General features: G+C 39.2%; 1 protein-coding gene across 5 annotated transcripts in view; it reads left to right on the forward strand.

Annotated features, from left to right (window-relative positions):
• Window positions 1-12: 12 nt before the first annotated feature.
• Window positions 13-16,768, forward strand: part of KIZ (kizuna centrosomal protein) — a 235,658-nt gene continuing 218,902 nt past the window's right edge. For 4 of the 5 annotated variants that reach the window (XM_069075500.1, XM_069075503.1, XM_069075502.1 and 1 more), the window contains exons 1-2: window positions 13-233; window positions 15,416-15,463. In XM_069075500.1, coding sequence (XP_068931601.1) covers window positions 79-233; window positions 15,416-15,463 — 203 coding nt within the window. In that variant the 5' untranslated portion in view covers window positions 13-78. The remainder of the gene's footprint in view (window positions 234-15,415; window positions 15,464-16,768) is intronic. The other variant, XM_069075501.1, reaches the window with a different exon arrangement.

Genomic DNA, 16,768 nt, shown 5'->3' on the forward strand with positions numbered 1-16,768 from the left:
CTAGCTGCGCACCGTGCCCCCCCCCCACGCCCCGGCCCCCTCCCGTGCGGGAGGGAGGGGCTGGCTGAGCCGCAGGGCATGCCGGGGCGGTCGCTTAGGCTTTCCCGGTTAACGGTGACGGACGCAGCGGGGAAGGGGGGGCGCGCTATGGCGCAGGGCTCGGCGCAGGGCCCCTTTCCGGGCCCCGACTACTACGAGAAGCTGGGCCGCCTCCAGGGCGCGCTGAGGGACAGGTAGGGGGAGCCGGGGCCAAGGCCGGGGGCGGGGCCGGAGTGGTCGAGGTCCTCGGGACCGCCTCCTTCCCTAAGTCGGGGGGAGCAGAGGGGCTGGGGGTGGTGTCTAGCGTGGGGCGTCCCTCGTCCGCTGTCACTGGCCAAGCCAGAGGTGGCGGCTGCTGCGCGCGGCGGGACTGCGAGCAAGAGCGGCCGCCCCTTCCCATCTCTCTTCCCTTCTCTTCCTTCTTCATTTTTCCTTCCTTTTCCCTTTTCCCTTGCCCTCCCATTTCCCCTTTATCTCTCTCTTTTCCCCTCCTTCATTTCCTTTCTCCTTTTTCTCCTCCCCTTCCTTTCCACTTCCTCTTTTCTTCCCTTCCTCTTTACCTCTTCTTCTTGTCCATCTTCCCTTCTTTCCTTCCTTTTTCATTTCCTTCCTTCACCTCCATCTTCCCTTTCTTACTTGCCTTTTCCTTCCTTTTTTCTTTCCCTTCTCTTTCCCTCTCTCTCAATCTCTCCCCCTCCCCCCCCCCTTAGCTTTGGGGGTTGGTTGGGCCAGATACAGTCCTATATTAATCAGCCTTAGGCTCATCTCAGGTAGATGTCAGTGACCCTATCCCTCTCTTAATTCTAGGGGAAAAGGACTATATCCCTCAAAAAAGAGGTTCTTAACCTAGGGTTCATGGACAGATTTCAGAGAGTGGCAGAACTTGGAGGGGAAAAAATTCATCATTATTGTCACTGACCTTTGCTTTCCTTTGTAATCTTATGTATTTTACTTCATGCATTTAAAAACTTTTTTTTCTGAGAAGGGAAACTATATGCTTTATCAGACTGCCCAGTCATGATGCAAAAAAAGGTTAAGAACCCTTGTCTTAGAACCAAAAGTTGCTGCTGTTCTGGGAGATTTTGTTGTCTTGTGTCAACTTCAATTGCATACAGTACAATTTCACATGAGACAGATTTTTCTGTTTTACCTCCTTTAAAACCTCTTATCTTCAAATGTCCATTTGGGTTGGGATAAGGATGGCATCTTTAATATGCAGGTGTGTATATTTGCATGTGACTGGGGGAGTGGGTAAGAAGAGAAGTGGTTGAGGTCCAGAAAAGATTTCCAGTGAAGGATCACATAAATTCAGAACACTAAAAGCTTTTCCAGAATGCCTTTTGTCAGAGCTGGAAACAAGGAATCTTTTGGAAACATCTGGTTTTAATAGGATGAAAATTTGTTAAAGTTAAAAAAAAAAAACCCACTATACATTCCAAAACAATTTCTATAGCTTACCTTTGCTTGCAAAAATAATTGAAAATGTAAGTGATAACAATTGGACGGCCAATGGAAAGGCCAACTTTCTTTCCTCTTTTTTTTTTTTTTTTTTTGCTTTTTGGGAGGGCAATTGGGGTTAAGTGACTTGTCCAAGGTCACAGTCTGGTTTTTGTGTTAAGTGTCTGAGGCTGAATTTGAACTCAGGTCCTCTTGACTCCAGGGCCGGTGCTCTATTCACTGCTCCTCCTAGCAGCCCCGAGAAGGCCAGCTTTCAAACACCTGAACAGAAAAATCTATAAAGTATTGAAAAAGATACTGGGCTATGGTTCTGGGTACCAGGAGAATATATATGCAACAAAAACCTTAAAAGTAATTCCACATAAGGAAAATTAGAAAGGGTTGATAAAATTTAAATAAAGTTACTTTTTTTCTGAAAAAGTACACTTAGAAAGTTCTAACCAATAGTTTTGGAACATTTCCTATTGCAATAATGTCCAGTAGCAACCTGTATATTCAAAGTCACTAGCTAGTTACTTGCAAAAAATCATTGGCAAACTTTTGCCTTACCTCTACATAATTTTTATCTACCTAAGGTAGTTTTCCTGTCATCTAGAGAAATTGATTAACCCGATTTTACCGTGACTGTATTCAGTTATTTTATGTAACTAATAAAGACATGACAGCACTCTTCTTCAGTACCTGGGAAATACTTTTCACTTTCCTGTTTTAGTAATATAATTGTTAATTGCACAAGGGTGGTTTGTTTATATTTATCAATCAAGCTTTTATTAAGCCTATCTTAGTCATTGGGAACAAAATGACAAAACTTGACAAGTGTCTGTCCCTAAGGATGTCAGTCAGTTAATTTTATGATTCTGAATTCAGAATTGACAAATTTTATAGCATATTTAATACTCTAGATAAAGTAGCATTTTTGAAAGTAAACTTTATTGGTGTCTCACTTTTCATATCAGGGATATTTCCAATCCTTAGGGTGTAGTAGTTTTTCAGCAAATGTACTTGTGTTATGTTTTGTATTTACTAGAATTGTCTTTTCTCAAGTCAATTGAACTTGGTGAAATTATATAAGGAACCTAATTGGTCCTTTATTGTTCTTATACTTTTAAAAAAGGGAGTCAGTCCTTATTTATTAAATAATTCAGATTTACCTACTTATAAATGTTAACAAAGAGCCCTAAACTAAAAATCTGGAAAGTCTGAATTCTTAATCTCTTATTAGCTCTATAATCTTGGTGGAGTCACTTGTTTAAATGAGGAGATTTAACTAGTTAACTCTAGGCCCTCTTTAACTCTGAAATTCTGTCTCATTGATCTTTACTGCTATCAACTGCCACTGGTAGTATTACAAGTCAGTATTGATTTTCATGGTAGTGATGTCAGCGATTAGATAATAGATACTAAAAAGGATGTGAGAGTGCTAATCTTATTTTGTATTTAATTTGCTCTATGTGATAACTCTGGTTTTTAATTAATAGTTGAATATGAAAAATAAAATTCAGTTCAACAATCATATTAATATAAGTATCTGTTACATTCAAGACACAGTATTAAGCACTAGAAGTAGAAACAAAACCAAAATAGTCCCTGTCCTCAAGGAATCTGCATTCTGCTGGGGACATAAAATTGACACAAGTAAGTTATACAAGATAATTTAAGGTGTGTAATAATAGTAGCTCTTACTGAGGCTGTAGGCTTTACAAAATGCTTTATAAGCATCTCATTTTAACCTTACAAAAAACATATGAGGAAACTGACACTCTAGAATTAAGTGACTTGTCAAAGATCATCTAGTTAGTGTTAGAGGTGGTGTCTTTTGACTCCCAATTCTAATGCTCTTTGTAACTACCACCCTGCCTCTCAGGTGGCTTTTGGGAAATCTTCAAAGAGGACATAGCATCTGAGTTGAGCCTTAAAGAAAGATGTGGATTCTAAGAGATTTCGTAGAAATGAGTATGTCTATTCTGAAATGGAGTGGTTTGTGCAAATGGACAGGATGGCAAGGTTGCAGCCATTTAGAGAACATGTAATTTATTTAAAATGTACAGCATGTATTAAGCATTATAGAAATATGTAAGTAGGCTTACTACTAACAAATTATATCTCATAATTCATTGAAAACATACATCATCTACTGTTGTTTTACAGTGTCCTTTTCCAGATGTCTTAATTTTCCAAAAAATAACACAAAACATCCAGTCTAATCTCATGAATTTCAAAGTATTAATTATAGAGTTCAGGGACAAATAGAATATAATTCAGCAAAGACAAACACTTAAAAAAAACATCTTTTATGAGAGAAAGTTAGCTGTGTAAATCAACTAATAGCAACTGGCCAGTTATTTATATAAACATAAGATCTAGAGGTTGTAGAATATGAAGCAGCAACACAGTATACTTTTTAGAATGGAATAGAGCAGGTAACCCTCCCTTAAAAGTTGTAGTTTTACCCTTGTTCTATCACTAGTGTGATATAATGGAAAGCTCACTGGACTTGAAGTCAGAAAGCCTGAATTTGACTTTGACTCTACCTCTTGTGAGCTCTGTGACCTTGTTCAGTTGCCTATAAAATGGGGATAATCACATATTGACCCTGTGGGAGAGTTGTGAAGGTAATAATAATGATGATAGTAGCTGGCATTTATATAGTGCTTTAATGTGTTCTAAGTTGCTTTATAAATAGTTCATTTTATCCTCACAACGACCAGGGTAAGTGCTAATTTTCTCTCCATTTTACATATGAGGAAACTGAAGCAGATGAGGTCCAATGAGTAGTCTGAGGCTAAATTTTAACTAAGGTCTTCCTAACTCCAGGTCCAGTGCTGTATCCACTTGGCTGCCTGGCTGCAAAATTTAATTCTGTATAAAATTTGCTGTTTATATGAAATGGTATGCATGTGTAAGATGATAATTGAAGCCCTATAAGTTATGAGATCACTAAGTTAAGTAGTATGGAGGGAGAAGAGGGCTCAGGACAGGGGCTTGTGGTTAGTGGGCATGATTTGGATGAAGATCCAGCAAAGGTCACAGAGAAGGAATGTTTAGACAGGTAGAAGGAAAACTAGGGGAGAACAATATCATGAAAACCTAGAAAGAAGATAGTATCAAGAAAAAGGGTGATCAGTGTCAAAGGCTACACAGAGGTCAAGAAGAATGAGGATTGGGAAGAGGCCATTAGATCTGACAAGATCATTGGGAAGATGGTAAAAAAGGAAGAAGTTTAGGGATTGTACAAAGAATACAGAAGTAAAGAGAATATTTCTTACTACTTCCCCACCCTCCAGAGAAAAACCTCTCCTTCAAATAGATCTAGAAAACACTAGTCAGATTCTTGATGGGGAAATCCAGGAAAAACAATGAGCCATTTTTCCAGCTCATGGGCAGCATAGAGAGACAGAAAAGTATGTGGACACTGGGGAAGGGGTCTGGCCAGGGAACATACATATATAAGCATTCCAGTGTAAGAGAGAGGCTTTGTGCCAGGATGAGAAGGGGCACCAAAATAGGGACAGATGACAGCTGGCATTTTTATCTCCCACTATGCAATTGTTGTTTGTTTGTTTGTTTTGCCTTTTGGAGGGCAGTTGGGGTTAAGTAACTTGCCCAAGGTTACACAGCTAGTTTGAACAGAAATCGGAGCCTCCTGACTCCAGGCCGGCGCTTTACTCACTACGCCACCTAGCTGCCCCGTTTGTTCTTTGTTCTTGAAAAGGACCATGACATCAGGATGATGCCATGACTTGCAAGTGAATTGCATTTAAGTGAGGGAGGACTGTGCAAAGTCACCAACCTCACTCTCTCCTCTGGAGCTATCTGGGTCCAGTATCAAAGTATAGATTAGGATGACTGAAGGCAAACTGAGGGGTACCTGCTACATTGTGGGACCAGTGTTTTTTGGATACAGCTTCCTTGACCTTGACATAACTGCCTTTCCCACATACAACCTGATTAGCCCCACTATCCCTGATGCCCCTTCCTGGGGGTATAAAAGGTTCCAACCTCATATACTTGCTGCTGCTCAGATTTGGTGGGTGCCCAAGGCTACTTGAATCAATACTTTAGTTAGAACCCTGATGACTGAGTGACCAGAAAACTTTGCAGATAGAGATGAGGGGGGCTGAGTCCAGAGAATCTAGATGCCTCTGTAACCTTGTTACATATCTTTGCTGTGTTAGGGAAAAGTAAACTTCCCCCTTGGTTAAATTTTCAGTGACCTGTGAGTGCCTCTCAACATTTGAGTTTATCCCAACATTGAACTAAGAGGGTGCTAGTTTTAGAGCTGTCCCTACAACATTTGGCAAAGTCTTGACAGATTGGGATGAATGATGGTCTTGTGGCTTAAATTGTGATTAAGTTGGGGTGAGAGCTTTGCCACTATAGAGGAGGAGGATGGTATGAACAGATGGAGGGGTACTGCTTGACTAATCTGTGGCCAAAGCCCTTCTTTTTTTTTTCCTGTATAGTTACACATAGATCTTTATAGGTATGATGTTATCACATGTATTAATTACATAATATTCAATTGCATATATATTCATGTTTTACAAAGTAGCTTTAACAATATAATCTTTCTGTTTACCAATCAGAAAAAGGTTGGAAGGACAGATTATTTCCATTTTACAGGTGAAGATGAGGCTTCACATGAACTTCCTAAGTTAAGGCAAGTCAAAAAAATTATTAAGTAGCTAGTACATGCTAAGTACTTAATAAACACTTCTTGATGACTTGACTTAGCAAATTCAGATGATTTGGTAGCTCAGATAGTTAAAAAGTGGTAAATCTATTAGCCAAAACAAAGTTTTCTGAGTGTAATTCAACGTTCTTTTTAATATATTACATTAATTTTTTAAATTTTATTTTTAAAAAATTTGCTTATCTTTTTAGTTTTCAGCATCCACTTTTATAAGATTTTTAGTTCTAAATTTTCCCCCCTTCCTTACCTCTCCCCTTCCCAAGATGGCATGCAATCTGATATAGGCTATACATGTAAGATCATATTAAAAATATTTCCACATTAGTCACGTTGTAAAAGAAGAATTAGAACAAAAGGGGAAATACATGAGAAAGAAAAAAAAAAACAAAAAAAAAGAGAGAAAATAGTATGCTTTGATCTGTATTCAGACTCCATAGTTCTTTCTCTGGATGTAGATAGCATTTCCCATCATGAGTCTTTTGGAATTGACTTAGATCATTGCATTGCTGAGAAGGGTCTATCAAGACCAGTCATCACATAATGTTGTTATTGTGTACCATGTTCTCTTCGTTCTGCTCAGTTCACTCAGCATCAGTTCATGCAAGTCTTTCCAGGTTTTTCTGAAATCTTCTTGCTCTTCATTTGTTATGGAGCAGTAGTATTCCATTACATTCATATAACACAGCTTGCTTGTTCAACCATTTCCCTATTAATGGACATCTCAGTTTCCAATTCTTTGCCACCACAAAGAGAGCTGCTATAAATATTTTTGTTCAGGTGGGTTCTTTTCCCATTTTTATGATCTCTTTGGGATATAGACCTAATAGTGGTATTGCTGGATCAAAAAGTATGTACTGTTTTATAGCCCTTTGGGAATAGTTCCCAATTGTTCTCCAGAATGTTGGATCAGTTCACAACTCCACCAATAATGCATTAGTGTTCCAATTTTCCCACATCTCCAACATTTATCATTTTCCTATTTTGTCATATTAGCCAACCTGATAGATGTGAGGTGGTACCTCAGAGTTGTTTGCATTTCTCTAATCACTACTGATTTAGAGATTTTTTCATATGGATATAGGTAGCTTTAATCTCTTCATCTGAAAACTATGTCCTTTCACTATTTATCAATTGGAGAATGACTTGTGTTGTTATAAATTTGACTCAATTCTCTACTTATTTTAGAGATAAGACCTTTATCAGAGACTGAGTGTAAAAATGGTTTCCCAGCTTTCTACTTCCCTTCTAATCTTGGGTGCTTTGGCTTTGTTTGTGCAAAGGAGTTTTAATTTAGTATAATTAAATAATTCATTTTGCGTTTCTTAATGTTCTCTATCTCTTGTTTTGTCATAAATTCTTCCATTTTCCATAGATCTGACAGGTAAGCTATTTCTTGCTCCCCTAATTTGCTTATAGTTTCACCCTTTATGTCTAAATTGTGTGCCCATTTTGAACTTATTTTGGTAAACATTGTAAGATGTTGGTCTATGCCTAGTTTCTGCCTTCCTGTTTTCCAGTTTTTGTAGCAGTTTTTGTCAAATAGTGAGTTCTTATTCCAGAAGCTGGAGTTTTTGGGTTTACCAAACAATAGATTACTATAGTCATTAACTACTGTGTCTTATGTATATAACTTATTCCACTGATCCACCACTCTACTTCTTAGCCAGTACCAAATAGTTTTAATGATTGCTGCTTTATAATATAGTTTTAGATCTGGTATAGGTAGGCTACTTTCCCTTGCCTTTCTTTTCATTTATTCCCTTGATATTCAATTTTTTTCTCCCAGAATATATTTATTTATCTTTAGTTTTCAACATTCATCTCCACAAGATTTTCCAGATTTTTTCCCCATCTCTCTCCTACCCCTCATGCCAAGATGGCAAGCATACTGATTACTCCTTCCCCAAGTGTGCCCTCTCATATATCCTCCGCTATCTCTCCCCTTCTCCCCTCCCCCCTTACTTTTTTGTAAGGCAAGATGGATTTCTGTACCCCATTGCCTGTATATCTTATTTCCTGGTTGCATGTAACAACAATTTTTTAGCATTTATTTTTTAAAACTTTTGAGTTCCAGATTATCTCTTTTCTTCCCTCCTCACCTGCTGCCCACTGGGAAGACAAGCAATTCAATATAGGTTATGCATGTGTAGTGATGCAAAACATTTTCATAGTACTCATGTTGTGAAAGAGTAATTATATTTCCCTCCATCCTATCCCCCCCCCCCCCATTTATTCTGTTTTCTCCTCTAACCCGGTTCTGGCTACCCCCTCCCCCAATCTGCCCTCCCTTCTACTATTTCCCCCTCTTTTCCCCTTCCCCTCTACTTTCCTGTAGGGTAAGATACTCAGTTGAATGTGTATATTATTCCCTTCTTAATCCAAATCCATTGAGAGTAAGGTTGACTCATTCTCTTTCACCTCTCTCCATTGTAATAGCTTTCTTTTGCCTCTTTTATATGAGATAATTTACCCTATTTTATCTTTCCCTTTTTCCTTCTCACAATATGTTCCTCTCTCACCTCTTAATTTTATTCTTTAGATATCATCCCTTCATATTCAACTCACCCTGTGCCCTGTCAGTTGTACAAGTACACACAACACACACACACATATATATACACATACACCCACCTATACATACACATGCATGTATATACATACATACATATATATGCATGTATATTTCCTTTAACTATCCTAATACTGAAAAAAGTCTCATGAGTTACAAATATTGTCTTTCCATGTAGGAATGTATACAGTTCAACCTTAATTAGTTCCATATGATTTCTCTTTCTAGTTTATCTTTTCATGCTTCTCTTGATTCTTGTATTTGTAAGTTAAATTTTCTGTTCAGCTCTGGTCTTTTTATCAAGAATACTTGAAAGTCCTCTATTTCATTAAATATCCATATTTTCCCCTGAAGTATTATATTCCATTTTGCTGGGTAGGTGACTCTTGGTTTTAATCCTTGCTCCTTTGACCTCTGGAATATCATATTCCAAACCCTTTGATCCCTTAATGTAGAAGCTGCTAGATCTTGTGTTATCCTGATTGTGTTTCCACAGTATTCAAATTGTTTTACTTGTAATATTTTCTCCTTGACCTGGGGACTCTGGAATTTGGCTATAATATTCCTAGGAGTTTTCTTTTTGGGATCTTTTTCAAGAGCTGATCAGTGAATTCTTTCCATTTTTATTTTGCCCCCAGGTTCTAAACTATCACGGCAGTTTTCCTTGATAATTTCTTTTCTTCTTTTTTTTTTTTTGGGGGGGGAGGGCAATTGGGGTTAAGTGACTTGCCCAAAGTCACACGGCTAGTTTTGTGTGTTAAGTGTCTGAGGCTGGATTTGAACTCAGGTCCTCCTGACTCCAGGGCCAGTGCTCTATTCACTGCACCACCTAGCTGTCCTGATAATTTCTTGAAAGATGATGTCAAGGCTCTTCTTTTGATCGTGGCTTTCAGGTAGTCCAATAATTTTAAAATTATCTCTCCTGGATCTATTTTCCAGGTCAGTGGTTTTTCCAGTGAAATATTTCACATTGTCTTTTATTTTTTCATTCTTTTGGATCTGTTTTATAATATGTTGATTTCTCATAAAGTCATTAGCTTCTATTTGCTCCAGTCTATTTTTTAAGGGGTTATTTTCTTCAGTATTTTGGGGGGGTCTTCTTTAGCAAGCTGTTGATTTGTTTTTCACGATTTTCTTACAGCACTCATTTTTCCTCTACCTCTCTTACTTGATTTTCAAAATCCTTTTTGAGCTCTTTCATGGCCTGTGACCAATTTGTATTTTTCTTGGAGACTTTTGATGCATCAGTTTTGACTTTGTTGTCTTCTTCTTGTTCTATGTTTTGATCCTCTTTGTCACCAAAGAAGGATTCTGTAGTCTAATTTCTCTTCCTCTGCTTGCTCATCTTGCCAGTCAATTACTTGACTTTTGAACTCTGCCATGGTAGAACTATGCTTCCAGTGGTGAGTGCTGTGTCCCAAATTTCTGGGGGTTTGCACACCTGTTGTCAAAGCTTCTTCTAACCACCTGCCACAGAACTGTGAGGAGGAATACCTCTCCACAGCCTCAACAAGCTCTGTCATGCCAGCGATCCTCATCCCAGGACCACCACCCAAGACTGCTACCCATATCCAAGCAAGGCAAAGCAAGAGAATCCTGCCTCAGTGCCAGCAAAGAGATTCCTACAGTTGCCCTCTGGTCTGCCGCTTGGTCCCCCCCCCCCCCCCATCTGTGCACCTGGAGCCCTGGAGGCAGCCGCTGCCGCCATTGCCACTGCTGCTGCCATCACCACAGCCACTGCCACCTCTGCTGCCCTGGGGTCAGAGCCTGGACTAAGCTCTTCTCTCACCCAGTTCCAACAGAGTTTCCCCACTGACCTTTTACTTTCTTTTTGGTGCTCATGGGTTGAGAAGTCTGGAAAGTGGTCTGGAAACTGCCATAGCTGCCAGTGATTCCATTTCCTGAGGTCTGCCCCAGCAGGTCTGTGTTGTTGTCTGTACTGGCCCAGCCCATGTGGGACTGCTCTCTGCTCCCAGCCCTGTGAGACAGACCCTTCCTGTTGGTTTGCCAGGTTATCCTCAGCTGGAGACATATTTCACTCTGTCATTTTTTTGGGTTTTGTAGCTCTAAAATTTGTTTAGAGTAATTTTTTACAGGTATTTGAGGTAATTGAGGATGAGCTCAAGTAAGTTCCTGCTTTTAGTTGGCCATCTTGGCTCTGTCCCCCTCCCTTGATGTTCTTGACCTTTTGTTCTTCCAGATGAATTTTGTTATTATTTTTTCTATCTCTATAAAACAGTTTTTTGGCAGTCTAATTGGTATGGCACTGAATGAGTAAATTAATTTAGGTAGACTCATTGTCATTTTTGTTTTATTAGCTTACCCTACCCATGAAAAACTGATATTTTTCCAATTATTTAGATATGACTTTATTTGTGTGAAAAGTGTTTTGTAACTATATTCATATAGTTCCTGAATTTGTCTTGGTACGTAGACTCCCAAATATTTTATATGGTATACAGTTACTTTAGATGGAATTTGGCTTTGTTTGTAATATATAGGAATGCTGATGATTTGTGTTAGTTTACTTTATATCCTACAACTTTGCTAAAGTTATTAATTATTTCAAGTAGTTTTTTTACTTGATTCTCTAGGATTCTCCAAGTATACCGTCTTATCTGCAAAAAGTGATAGCCTTGTTTCTTCATTGCCTATTCCAATTCCTTCAATTTTTTTTCTTCTCTTATTGCTAAAGCTAATGTTTTTAGTACAATATTGAGTAACAGTGGTGATAGTAGACATCCTTATTTCATCCTTGATCTTATCAGAAATGCTTCTAGCTTTCCCCCATTATGTATAATGCTTGCTGATGTTTTAGATAGATGCTACTAATTATTATTATTATTATTATTATTATTATTTGAGGGCAGTTGGGGTTAAGTGACTTGCCCAAAATCACATGGCTATTAAGTGTGTCAAGTGTCTGAGGCTGGATTTGAACTTAGGTCCTCCTGACTCCAGGGCCGGTGCTCTATTCACTCTACCACCTAGCCACCCCTGCTACTTATTATTTTTAGGAGGACTTCATTGATTCCTATTCTTTCTAGTGTTTTAAATAGGAATGAGTATTGTATTTTGTCCAAAGTTTTTTTTTTCCGCTTCTGTTGAGTTAATCATATGATTTCTGTTAATTGGTTATTGATATGGTCAGTTATGCTGATAAATTTCCTAATATTGAACTAGCCCTGCATTCCTGGTGTAAATCCCACCTGGTCATAGTTTATTATCCTTGTGATGGGTTGCTACAATTTCTTTGCTAGTATTTTATTTAAAATTTTTGCATCTATATTCATTAGGCTAATTGGTCTATAATTTTCTTTCTCTGTTTTGTTTCTTTCCAATTTAGGTATCAGCACCATATTTGTTTCATAAAAAGAATTTGGTAGAATTTATTTTTTGCCTATTTTTTCAAATAGTTTTATATAGTCTTGGATCTATTTTTTTTTTAATGTTTGGTAGAATTCACTTGTAAATCCAACTGGCCCTAGAGATTTTTTTCTTAGGGTGTTCATTGATGGCTTGTTCAGTTTCTTTTTCTGAAATGGGATTATTTAAGTATTGTTTTTCCTCTTCTGTTAGTTGTTAGTCTTCTGTTAGATCTAGTTTTGTTTTTGCTTTATCTGAGATCAAGATTGCTACCCATTTATTTTCCCTTCAGTTGAAGCATATTCTACTCCAGTCTTTTACCTTTACTCTGTGTGTATCTCCCTGCTTCAGATGTATTTCTTGTAAGCAACATATCCACTCTATTATCCACTTCTGTTTATGGAAGAGTTCATCCCATTCACAGTTATGATTACTAATTGTGTCTTTCTTGGGGTGGCCAGGTAGCACAGCGAGTAAGAGCACCGGCCCCAGAGTCGGGATGACCTGGGATTGAATCTGGGCTCTGATACTTAGTACCACACCCAGAAATAATTGGCCGTGTAACCTTGAGCAAGTTACTTAACCCCAATTGCTTAAAAAAAAAAAGTATGTCTTTCTCTCCATCCTATTTTCCCCATTTTTGATTTTCTCTCTCCTTTCTCCCTTTCCCTCTTCACCAGTGTTTTGATTTTTATCACTACCTCCTTCAATCTGACCTCCCTTTTATCAGTTCCTCTCCCTTTTCTTTCCCCTTTCCTATACTACTTCTTCCCTTCCTTCTATTCTCCCTTCTATCTACCCCCCTCCTTTTTCTTTCCTCTTTCTTCTCCCACTTCCTGTAGGGTAAGATAGATTTCTATCCCCAATTGGGTGTGTATGTTATTCCCTCTGAGCCAAATTCAATGAAAGTAAGGTTCAAAAAATACTTGCCTCCCTCCTTTTCCTTCTGCTGTGATAGGTCTTTGCACTTCTTCATGTGGTGTAATTTACCCTTTTCTGCCTCCTCTTTTCCTTTTCTTCTAGTACAATTCTTTTTTTTCATCCCTTAATTATTATTTTTATTATTATCACATTAGAGTACAATATATCCACACCCTCTATGAGTACCCCCTCTAAATGTAATAAAGATATAGTTCTCAAGAGTTACACGTATCATCTTCCCATGTAGGGATGTAAACACTTGAACCTTATTGAATAACATGTTTTTTTTTTCTTTCCTGTTTACCTTTTTATGCTTCTCTTGAGTCTTGTATTTGAAAATTTTTGTTCAGCTTTGGTTTTTTCATGAAAGTTCAAATGTGCTCTATTTCACTGTATATCCATCTCCTCCCCTGAAAGATTATGCTCAGTTTTTCTGGGTAGTTGATTCTTGGTTGCAGTCCAAGCTCCTTTGCCCTCCAGAATATCATCTTCCATGCCCTCTGATCCTTTAATGTAGGAGGTGGTAGGTCTTACATAATCCTGACTGTGATTCCATGATATTTAATTTTTTTCTTTCTGGCTGCTTGCAGTGTTTTCTATTTGACCTTATAATTCTGGGATTTGGCTACAATATTCCTTGGAGTTTTTGTTTTGGGATGTCTTTTAGGAGGTGATGGGTGGATTCTTTTAATTTCTATTTTACTCTCCGGTTTTAGGATATGAGTGCAGTTTTCTTTGATAATTTCTTGAAAGATGCAGTCCAGGCTCTTTTTTTTATCATGGCTTTCAGGTAGATCAATAATTCTTAAATTATCTCTCCTGGGTCTATTTTCCAGGTCAATTATTTTTCAAGTGAGGTATTTTATATTTTCTTCTAGTTTTTCATTCTTTTGATTTTGTTTGATTGATTCTTGATGTCTCATAGAGTCATTACCTTCCATTTGCCCAATTCTTATTTTTAATGAATTGTTTTCTTCAGTTAGCTTTTGTACCTCCTTGTCCATTTAGCCAATGTTACCTTTTACGGAGTCGTTTTCTTTAGTGGATTTTTTCCCCCATTTGGCCAATTGTATTTTTTAAGGAATTGTTTTCTACAGTCAATTTTTATCCTTCCTTTTCCAAGCCATTGACTCTCTCTTGCATACCTCTCATTTCTTTTCCCAACTTTTCTTCTACCTCTCTTATTTGACTTTTAAAATCCTTCTTGAGCTCTTCCAAGTTCATAATCCCCTTTGAGGTTTTGGATGCAGGTTTATTGATAGTGTTGTCCTTTTCTGAGTTTGTTTTTTGATCTTTCTATCACCATAATAATTCTCTGTGGTCATTGTTTGTTTTTGTTTTTGTTTTTTGCTCATAATATTTACCTATTTCCTGGCTTTTAAAGTTGATCTCTGCTTCTGGGGCACAGGGGGTACTGTCTCAAGCTTCTTGTGCTACGGGCTAGTGGCTTGGCTAGTGGCTTTTTGTATTGGGGCCTCAGGTGTTGGCAGCTGGAGACTGTAGGAGTCTGGCAACTGGACTGGGGTCCTAGTTGTGGTGTCTATCATGTGCTGAGACCAGGTGGGGTTTTTCAGTCTTTCTCTGGGGCTACACTGAAGCACAGGAAGATGTGGCCACTGGAGGATGCTTGCATTCTCTGGGGTTGTGCTGAAGCATGAGGAGGTCTGCCACTGGACGATGTCTGCCTGCCTGGGGCTGTGTTGAAGCATTGGGAGGTCCACTGCTAGGGGACGCCTGCCCTCCCTGGGCTGTAACCAGTTTACAGGGTTGTTCTCCATGATGGAGTTTGCCAGTTCCCCTGGCTATGCTAAGGCAGTTGGGGTTGCTGATGTTGGTGCTTGCCTGCTCCACCACCCTGGGGCTCAGGATCTCCTGATGGTTTGCTGAGGTGGGGCTTGTTGCTGGCTTGCCAGGATGCCTCCAGTCCTGGTCTGCACTCCTCTTTTAACTGAGTGAGATGAACTTTTCTTGGCAATCCTTCAAGTTTCTGGGGCTAAAAGACTGCTGCACCCTGTCTTTCTGCTGGCTCTACTGTTCCAGGATTTTTCCTGGGTTGTTATCTTTTGGGTTTTTCAGAGGTCAGTAAGGGAGAGTGAGAGTGATTTACTGTTTATTCCACTATCATTGTTTCCAGAAGTGTGTCTGGCCAAAGCCTTTCTGATCATATGTGGGACTGCCAGCAAATTTCCATTTAAACAGGTGGACTAGCTCAGTAGATGCTGGAGTAGGCTGCCTGAAAGGTTAAAGAAAGTGCCAAGACTAGTATTTCTTGGTTGTAAATGACTATACTGCCTAAGTTGGACCTCCAGCATAGACTGAAAGTAAACTGCATTGGCATATTCAGTAGCTGGAGAACTTTGTGCTTTCAGGGACCCTACAATGAAAGCTGAAGAATGGCTAATGGACCTGCTGGTCAGGTAAGTGAAAAAAATCTCTTTGGATGGTGGTGGAGAATGAGGAGCCCCAGTAAGATACTTGCCCTATGGTTTCTGACCCTGTGGTTCAGTTTCCTGCTGAATTAGGAGCCATAAGACTGGAGGAGAACAGATTTGGGGCAAAGACCCAGGAATTCCCACAGGTGGGTAGAAAACCCCAGGCTTATCCTAATACCGTGTTTCCCCGATAATAAGGCACTGTCTTATTAATTTTTTGGACAGAAAAACACCAGAGGGCTTATTTTCAGGGGAGGTCTTATTTTAATGAACATTGACAGCAATTTTAATAAACAGGTAAATGTGAACAAAAAAATGTACCAGCAAGCAAATCACTGGGGAAAAACAGGATGATGCGCTCACTGCTGCAGCTCTAATTGGATGCAGCTCGGAGCACGGCGTGAGTTTCACCCGGGGGGGGGGGGGGGGGAGGACGGTGCATACAGGGGGTACCGTAATGTAGCATGTAGCACAGGGGATCACCTTCACTACAGTAGCAATCTCAATAGGGCTTATTTTTGGGGGAGGGCTTATTTTAGAGGAATCTTACACAGTAAGGGGAGGGCTTATTTTCAGGATAGGTCTTATTATCGGGGAAACACGGTACTACTCCAAGCAGGAGAACAGTGACTCTACCCCGAGGGAGCAAGCTGTAGGTAGATCTTCCACCAGAGAACTGAGGCAGTTACTTGTTGAGTCGTTCATGTTCAGTCAAGTCCAGCTCTTTGTGACCCTATGGACCATAGCATAACAGGCCCTTCTGTCCAGTTCATGTTCATTGTTTCCATGACACTTTCCATATCATTCCTTACTGTTCCTTTTCCCTTAAGTCTTTCCCAACAGCAGGGTCTTTTCCAGTGAGTCCTGTCTTCTCATTATATGATCAAAGTATTTAAGCTTCAGTTCCAGTTTTTGATCTCCCAGGAAATAGCCTGAATTGATTTCATTAAGTATTGACTGATTTGGTCTCCTTGCTGGCCATGGGACACAAAAGTTTCTCCAGGACCACAATTCAAGTGTTAATTCGGCACTGAGCTTTCCTTACAGTCCAACTCTCACAGTCATATGTTGCTACTGGAAAAAGCATAGCTTTGACTATATGGACTTTTTTTTTTAATGCTTTATTAACTTCTGATTTACATAATTAGTTTCTGCCAGATTTTGAGTTACAAATTTTCTCCCCATTTTTCCCCTACCCACTGCCCCAAAATAGCAGTCCCACAGGATATCCCCTCCTCCAATCTGCTCTCTCCCATATTTTCTCCCATACCTCTTTCGACTTTTCCAGTG

Source organism: Petaurus breviceps, unplaced genomic scaffold, assembly GCF_028583685.1.
Source record: "Petaurus breviceps papuanus isolate PSGF00001 unplaced genomic scaffold, PetGlider_PUasm1.0 90919, whole genome shotgun sequence".
Taxonomy (NCBI): domain Eukaryota; kingdom Metazoa; phylum Chordata; class Mammalia; order Diprotodontia; family Petauridae; genus Petaurus; species Petaurus breviceps.